The 9,075-nt window shown below is 40.3% G+C and overlaps 2 protein-coding genes across 2 annotated transcripts in view; one reads left to right on the top strand and one right to left on the bottom strand.

The window, feature by feature from the left end:
- LOC101862387 (N-alpha-acetyltransferase 25, NatB auxiliary subunit) overlaps window positions 1-6,617 on the bottom strand; it is a gene marked incomplete in the record, with an annotated part of 25,382 nt that extends 18,765 nt beyond the window's left edge. The window contains 5 exon segments of the mRNA XM_035973330.1: window positions 2,458-2,489; window positions 3,468-3,664; window positions 4,424-4,562; window positions 5,406-5,491; window positions 6,527-6,617. Of these exon segments, the coding sequence (XP_035829223.1) occupies window positions 2,458-2,489; window positions 3,468-3,664; window positions 4,424-4,562; window positions 5,406-5,491; window positions 6,527-6,581 (509 nt within the window).
- A 1,292-nt stretch (window positions 6,618-7,909) lies between these two features.
- The window catches only part of LOC106013690, a gene marked incomplete in the record, with an annotated part of 4,623 nt that continues 3,457 nt past the window's right edge, over window positions 7,910-9,075 (top strand). The window contains 1 exon segment of the mRNA XM_013090091.2: window positions 7,910-8,584. Within this exon segment, the coding sequence (XP_012945545.1) occupies window positions 8,528-8,584 (57 nt within the window).

Raw genomic sequence — 9,075 nt, 5'->3', positions numbered from 1 at the left:
CTCTGCACCAATGGTTCGAGCCAACTGGACTGACTCCACTATGAGACGAAAAAACGTCTACTCACGTGACATCCAGGAGCTGTTTGTAGATGCTGTTGACCGTGTCCCACTTGAGCAGCTTGGTGCACACGGCGGCCAGGCGCGTCTCGCGCAGGTTGAGTTCGTTGCCAAGTTGTCCTGTTGGGGGAATAACACACACAACAGTGACAGCTGGTGAGCTCAATGCTGAGCTGTGCTATCAGAGATAACACATTCAGCCATAAAATTGTTATTTATATTTTTAAAAATTTTTAAAGAAAAAGGAAATATGAAAAGTTCTAGGTGCGTCACATTTTCAGGGGTGTCATCAAAATTGACAGCACAAATGCTTTGCCAGTGTGTAGTGTTTGTGTGTGTGTGTTTGCGCGTGTGTGTGTGTGTGTGCGTGTATAGTGTGTGTGTGTAGAGTGTGTGTGTGTGTGTGTGTAGAGTGTGTGTGTGTATGTGTGTGTGTAGTTTGTGTGTGTAGTTTGTCTGTATGTGTACACTTGTAAGCTCACAAGCAGGTGTGTGTCTCAATATACCAGCATATTGTAAGCCAGTTTTGTCTGTATACCTACATGCTACACGCCCGACAGTTGTCAAAATCCAAAAGGTCGAAAATGCCCAGATTATTGTTGCATAAGCATTATCCATCTTCAACTGAACATAAATTTGACTTGCTATACATACAGTGAAAATCTACATACAACACATTACACAGCACACATTTGCCCCTTGCAAACCCCACCTCAGCACCTGCCAACCACCCACTGATTACGTGTACAGAGTATATTAGGTCGCTTTTAAGGACAAGGGGGCTATCCCCATAAATACTGTTTTGAGAAAATCGAAGTTAAACTTTTGGGATCCTTATTCAGTTTCTTTAAAAGACAAGGAGAGTTTTCTCTATAACCAAACAAATATACACACCAATGAAACCAAACTTCTCCTATTGGTAGGTCAATGCCCACTTTTGGTGTAAGACAAGATTTCTAGAACCCCCCGAAATCTGGGTCAGCCCACTTGTCCTTAAAAGTGACCAATCTATCATCATCATCAATGCCTTTCACCCCTGGCAGGGTATAGTCAACACACAAGCTCCTTCCATTTATCTCTGTCCTGAGCCATCCTACCTAGCTCGTTCCAAGAGAGCTTCACCTCTCTCATGTCCCTTTCCACACATCTCCTCCATGTTTCCTGTGGCCTACCCCTGCCTCGTGCTCCCTGTGGGTTCCACTGCAGTGACTGTCTTGTGATGTTTCCGCTGGGCTTTCTTAACCTCTACTTTTTTTTTCTTTTTCCTGGTATATTTTTTACATTGTATTTTATTTAAGGTGTGCCACCAATTTAAGCATGTGTTAAAAAGTGAATGCCTGTCTTACCTCCCATGGGTCCTTCCAGAACGGCCAGCGCTTCCTCCCACTTTTCTTCCAGTTCCAGAATGATGAGATACAACAAGATCTCTGAGGACCAGATATATAACAACTGTAACAAAATCACTAAGATCCTGATACCATCAGGCAGAGGTTCCCCTAGTTTTAGTTTTAGTAGAGGTTTTACGGCGCTCACAACAGCATAAGGTCATGTGAGTACCAGAAGATTAGAGGTGTTACAAGAGAGTAACAAACATAAAAAAGAAGGAGGGGAGATAAAGACGATAGATGTTTGATAGGAAAGAAGAAGCAAACCACACCAGAGCACCCGCCAACCACCAACTGAGAGGTGTGTGTATGTCATAAAACTACATGCCATAATGTTATAACCTCACGCACCAACATGCTTAACATTGTTTCAGTAAGAGTTTTACAGCATTTACAACACAATAAGGTCATATAAGTGCTGAAGATTAGAGGCGCTACAAGAGAGTAACAAACACAAAAAAGGAGGAGAGATCTTTTCTTTTTTTTTACAGTAGAGGGTTTTATGGCGCTCGCAACTGCATAAGGTCATATGAGCGCCAAGGGGTGGGTGTCAACAGAGAAGTCTTTACAGGGAATCAGACTTATTCTGCTCACCTCTCTAGCTTCAACAGCACAAGGTCTGCTTCGACTATCAAGGCACCCCAAAATAGCAGGTCACAAGAGAGTGACAAACATACAAAAGAAGTAGAGGAAAATGACAATAGTAAGGATCAGGAAAGAAAAAGCAGCAGTTCCCTGCTGCAGATCAGGCACAGTTATGAGCGTGACATGAATCATCCCATTTACAATTCTGTGTTTGAACGAGAAATGTCCCCCTTTGGGAATGTCCTAAAGACACTACAGTCAGTGGCACTGCCCCGGGGGGTGGAGGAGAGATCAGGACGATAGATGTCTGATAGGAAAGAAGGAGCACACCACACCAGAGCACCCGTCAACCACCCACTCACCTGCTTCTGCCTCAATCTTTTCTTCCTTGATGTACTTCTGCGTCATCTTTTCCGCTAGAGGGAGGTACATGCTGAGTCCAAGCGCACGGTCTTTGTGAGCCTGCGGAAACATCCAACAGTACAGGTCTACCATGTATCGTCATCATCATCATCATCATCAATATCATGTTTCAAAGTAGGAAAAAAATATATACTTGAGACTTGAACTTGAATAGGGTTCTTGAATAGGGTTGTTCACGTTTAATCAGATGTTCGTACAGGCCTCAATGTTCATCATCATCATCACCATCATCATCATCACAATTCTTGACACACATAGCCACCCTTCTTCAGGAGCAAAAATTAAAATAACAGCAGCAGTTTTAGTTTTAGTAAGCGTTTTACGGCACTTGCAACACAACACAATGAGGTCCTAAAAGTGCCGAAGATAAGAGGTGTTACAAGAGAGTAACAAACACAAAAAAGAAGAAGGGGAGATAAGGATGATAGAAGCTTCATAGGAAAGAAAAACAAACCACACCAGAGCACCTAAAAAAATAAGACAAATGACCCCAAAAAAAAGTCAACCATGTATTCCTGCTGTACTCAAACGCAGTTTTGTGAGCGCTCAAAACAAAATAACAGAACAGATTTAATCTGAACAGTTTGGAAATATTTATCGAATTTGTATTTTTTTGCTTAATCTCTTTAATGTCCATATAAATACACATTTCCATGTGAATTTCACTGAAAACCATTGATTAAAGGCACAAAATCTTTCATTTTTCAAAGACTCTTTAGCTACTGGAGCTACCAAACTTTGGCGATCATTTTCTTGCTAATTTCACCACAGAAACCAGGCGACCTCACTTTCTTCAATCGCAAATATCTTGAGTTCTATCCAAGATAGATGGATGTTTTTTCATCAAAAGCAAGACAAATGAACAAGCTTTATGATGATACCAATAAATCCAAATGCCAAAAAAATTGACGAGCGCCTGCTTCAACCACGGCGCAACACATTTATAGTCCCCCCCGCCCCAACCCCACACACATACAGTACTTGTGAAAGCCCACAATAAACACCCGTCGTTCTCACCTGCATCACAATACTCATGACCGCCCAGAAATAGTACGGGTTCTTCGCCGGCCTCAGCTTGTGGAGCATCATGGCTGTGCGCTGCTGCTGCTGGTAGTTGCCGAGCCGAACATGAGCCATAAATAGACACGACAGAATATCCTCATTGGCCGGCTGATGCCGCGCTGCTGCTTCATAGAGGCTCGCAATCAGGGGATCTAAGAGAGATAAACGCAATAAATGAGAAACCTGAAATAGTCCCACAGCATTTATCATAAAGAACTAGCAGCGAGTTTCTTAAATTTAGATTCCTATGACTGTCAATGTGATACATTATATCGATAGAGAGAGATAATGGCTAAAACAGCACCTGGACATGGATGGCTGGTGCCTCTATAAAAAAATCATTGATGGTCAAGAGAAAGATGATTAAAAATAAGGCGAGATATAAAATAAACTAAAGCCATCCCATGTTAAAAAACGAGTGCAGCAACAAGATAAAAAATACAAGTAAATTCACTTCTTCTCCACTGTTTGTCTGATCGCACTTAGTTGCCCTTACTACTGACTGACAGAAGCTGATGATCATTAAACTTATTCACTGATAATAGTAGAGTAAAACATTGGCAGAGTACACCTTTTAAATACATAGCCAAAATCTGGCTACAAATTGAAATAAATGAATTTTTTTCCAGATCCCACAAATCCACTGCTTCAATGGTGTGTATGCTTAAATTTCTACACCTTTTAAATTAATAAGATGAATATTTGGAGTGATTTTCTTTTAGTCAAAACACAACGTTTTATGTTACTGTTGTACGTTGTGCTGTATTGTAAAGCCCTCAGAGCCTGTGTGTAACTTTAATCGGGGTTGATCCCTATAAATGTCATTTATTATTGTTATTATTATTATGTTTTCTGTTATGAAGAGGGTAAGTTCTACCGCGGTCTGCACATAGCAGCAGACAAGCACTGACACTGTTGTGTCTCCTTGTAGCAGATAGCCATGGCACTCAGCGTCTGCTCGTCCGTGGGCTCCGAGGCGTGGATGGCGGTCAACATGGAGGAGCCCTCTGATACACGGCCCATGCGCAGCAAAGCCAGAGCTTTCAGCACCTAAAAAAAAAAAGCACGAAATCTGTTAACACTTCGCCGCCTCATCTCGCCGATGTTTACCACCCAGTTTCTTTGGATTTTCCCCCAAAATGCCTTTGTCTTTGATGGCAAGAGTTTTTACTCTACTAGCCAAATGGTGGCAAAGTGTTAATCAAACATAAATGTCAAGATAGCGTCTTCAACTGACTTGGAGAGCCTGTGTACACCCCCCCCCCCCCCCCCCACAAACACACCTTTGCATCTGATGCTACGAAAGGTGAGGATCTCACTTCATACAAATTACCCCCCCCCCCCACCCCCATTCTTTCTTTCTTTCTTTCTAGGCATTGTCCATCCACTGCAGGAAGCAACCGGCCAACAACGAACTCTACTTTGTTTTATCAATAGTTTTCACATGTCCAGGTTCTATTATAAATTCGTCTGCTCTCAGATGTCATCTCATCTTGCCACCCTTCTTTCCAAGATGGTCTTCCTCTTGATCTTCTTTGTTCTTCATCTCCATTTCAGAGCTTCTTTAAATTGTCCATCTGTTGTCTTTCACTCTGCAGACGTGACCAGCCCGTTTCCATTTTAGTCTGAGTAAAAATTTGGGGATAACTGTCACTCCTGTTTTCTTTCGTATGTTTGTGTGTTTCATGATTTGATCTTATTTTCTTATAATTAATGCTCAGAATCTTCTTTTCCATAGTGTCGTCCACAATTTCTATGGTATTTTTAGTAATCGGCAAAGTTTAACACCCATAGCATGACTGGGACAAGGTCCTGATTGAAACCTCTTGCCTTACAATTACTTATATCATGTATGCACAGCAATACACTCGAAAACCTTTCCATGTTTCTCACCTTTGCACATGTCAGGTCCTTCTGTTTCTTCAGCACTTTGTCTGCCTCTTGGATGGCTTTTTTGTTATTGCCATTGTCGAGGCAGTCTGAAAGTAAAAAGTGAAAGGCGCAAATCAAGAAAACACATTATAAAGAGTGTCAAATACAAATACAGCATGATGAGAGCATCTAGATCTACACGTCATGATTACAACTTCTTTCCGATATCACAAAAGATTTCCCCTACCAGGTCTGCATACTTCGTGACGTCGCTCCCGGTTACCGGGTCTATATACACTTCGTTCTCTCCATAGGCCTATCGGCACGCTCATCAACAAGTAATCATTTAGAACCAGAAGTAATTGTCGGTGGGATCAAAACTAGCATCCCCAAACGGGACGCAATTGTACAGGAGTGCCCCTTACTCCCCCTTACTAAGGGCCAGTTTGCCCTAGATCTATTCCATTTTAAAATGTGCAGAATCTAACATAAAAGTAGGCTATAAATAAAGTAGTAGGCAAACGATTGTGATTGTTAAAACAGTTAATTTTTTGGGTAAAACACTGTCACTGGCTAAGCTAAGCGCAATGCTCATGGATGGGCCACAAAAGTAGTAATTAATGAGTGGTTGAGAAGTTACAAAATTAGGCCTAATCTATCTAGATGACAAAAAAATAAGCAAACCACTTGTTTTCTTTACAATTAAAAAATTAAGCCTACACTTTCATATTCATAGTGAGTGTGTAAATCTAACTTCATAGTTCTAGGAGGCCTCACAGTCCCTCTAAGTGACAGTAGGACGTTATAATCATGTAGATTCGTAAATTTCGCCTTTTACATATACAAGGCAGTCTCCATAGACAAGACCTAGGAGAAACTAGACCAGGAACAACACAGGCTGGGGACACACCATCGTTGTTGCCTGCTAGATTCTCTGACATGTACCCACACCTACACACACAACAGTAGCAGTAGTCAAGAAGTACACAACAAGATAGTCCGACAGTGGGAGCCGGTGATTGCTTCCTTCCATAACTAAGAAATACTGACTTCCCTGTAATAGCTCTACCTAAGAAAAGGCCCCTCAGCTACTAAACAGGGTTTCAAAGCCAGCAATTCAGTCTATTGCATTATATACCAACCATATATTGGCCGCAATCGCCGTTCATTTACATCCACATGGCTACGGGACGCCATCTTCTCAATGCTCAATGGCAAGCAGAACGATCGACATTAATCCTGAGCTAGATTACAAAGTAAAGGGCGAAAAACTGTAGCGCTTGTATAAACCGGAAGTAGTCAGCAGAAACGACAAAGGCCTGCTTTGCTGTTGTTAAGTAGCCTACCCTATTGCAAATTTCGCTTTTCAGCGTAGATAAAGGAGCATTCTTAGGAATCACAAAAGCAAGAAAACCACTATTTAGATTAAGTGTTGATAAAAAAGTCTTTTTCTTTAATTATCTGAAAAAGAAAAATATGATTCCAGATCCAGATATCTAGTTATTTTGAAATCAATATTATTAATGGAGTTACTTAATTGTATTTCTGACATAAGTCGAAAAACAAGTGGCAGCTCCATGGCTGATATTTCAAATACTGAAGTTTGCTCATAGTACAAATCCATTATTTAAAGTCCTCAATAGAAATATAATCTTTCACTTCAAATGGAAAAAAATGTGCCCTCTCTCCACACACACCCCCCTCCCTCTTCTTCTCCTCCTCCTCTTCCTTCTCCTCGTCCTCCTCCTCCTTCTTCTTCTTCTCCTCCTCCTTCTTCTTCTTCTTCTTCTTCTTCTTCTTCTTCTTCTTCTTTTTCTTCTTCTAATGCTTAGATACTGGATCTGGATCTTGATGAAAAGGATCTTATGAAGAGGCGGAGGCTCGATCGTGGTTTGTGAAACTGACCGGCTATCATGGGTTGTCTACAGTTGTGATGCAGTGAAAATTTCAACTACTGGTACTAATAATAATTTGTAGATTTCTATTTGCGTATTTATTATGCCATTGTAAAACAAATTTCATCAAGTTCCCTTAATTAAGTGGGACAGATCCAGCTTTAGCGGTAGTGGAGAATGCTTGAAACAAAAGAAAAGAAGGGGGGGGGGGGAAAGCAGACAGCATTAGAGTCTCCCCTCAATACCGTAAGGTAGCAGAAACCAGTTAACTACAGAGACCAATTTAAGAGGAGAGTTAGACAAAGACAGCCGATAGGTATAGAGTTGGCCTTTGCCATTTTTCTTTTTCTCTGAGAAACAATCTTTTCAAACTACCATGACAGACAACATCAGCATTATGAAAGGAACTAGACTCTCTATCTGCTTACCTCCACCAGAGAGTCTGCTTGATTAAAAATTATCTGCCGTTGCGCACTTATTTGAGATTCCCCAGTCCTCTAATGTGAGAAATCTAGGTCATCTTTAAATATCGATGAGCAAAAGAGATCTCGCATTGTACGACAATCTACGGTAGAATTTACAAGGAAATGTTTTACACATATTATGATGACGTCATTTTAGTATTGATTCTGAAAAACAAACGCCGGCTTCGTGTATAGCGTTTTAGTATTTCGGTTTTTGAATAATAATAAAGATATGAAAACACAGATAAAATTGTATTGGTGAAAGGAAGACCAGTGATTTGATTTTTACTTTGATCCGGTCAAATTTTGCTCTTCTCTGGTCCAGTGAGGCGTGACCAAGTACAAGTAATGCACACTTCATAATAAGACGAGTAAAAATGAAAGCGAAAGTAGGATAGGAAACGGGAATTCCTTCGTACTAAAAAACATTCAATTTTTAACTGTCTATTTTTTTGTTCGCTTTTGTGCAAGTCAATCGCTGTACTTTGAGTCTGTCAATTTTTGACAAGAAAAAATTACGACTTGCGAGAGAATTTAGATAATTACGTCCTTTAAGTTAGATCTAGCTAATTCACAATTGCATTCATAACAGCTCTGGTGGTGCAATCCCTTCCTCCTACTGAACTGTCATGATCGATTCTTCCTTCAACCAAAAACAACGACTAACTTGCTAAATTTAGCACTTGGTCTTATTATGAGTAGCCTTATAAACGAATGTGAAAGCCCGAGGAACCGTGTTTGATCCTGCATTCATTTTTCTTGTTCACGAGCTACCAGGCACTTAATGCAAGTGGGGAGAGGAGTTCATTTAGTTAGTTTGATAAAGACGACGAAGTGTAAGGTATACTATCCATGCAATGTGTCTAGTTTTACTGTTATATCCACTGTAGGGCTACTGACTGTTTTACTGTGACTTAGAATCTAGAGATTCTAGATCTACAGGACTTGGGCAAGTTGGGGTAACCTACCCCTAGCCTACCCTACCCAAAATAAAAGATAAACAGAAGGCTAGTTATAGTTTTATATAGAGGGTTAAGACCCCTCCAACAAATATTGTGAAATGTTCTTCTATCGACTGTAGGCTAAAAAGAATAAACTATTTTCGGATCCGAACTATTTTAAGAATGATTTTAGATTATGAAGCGTGTTAACAAATTAATGAGTTATAAACTTCTCGCAATCTACACCTGGAGATATTTTTAGAAAATAGACACGTTAAATTTGTACATTTTAGTTTTAAACATATATGTTCTTTTATCATCTCATACAATAAAAAATAGATCTATCTATATAAATCTTTCTGTCTATCTATCTTTATAGAGGCCTATATAT

This window comes from Aplysia californica, unplaced genomic scaffold, assembly GCF_000002075.1.
Source record: "Aplysia californica isolate F4 #8 unplaced genomic scaffold, AplCal3.0 scaffold01139, whole genome shotgun sequence".
NCBI classification, from domain to species: domain Eukaryota; kingdom Metazoa; phylum Mollusca; class Gastropoda; order Aplysiida; family Aplysiidae; genus Aplysia; species Aplysia californica.
Note: the sequence above shows the minus strand (reverse complement) of the source record. Positions and strands in the feature narration are given on the sequence as shown.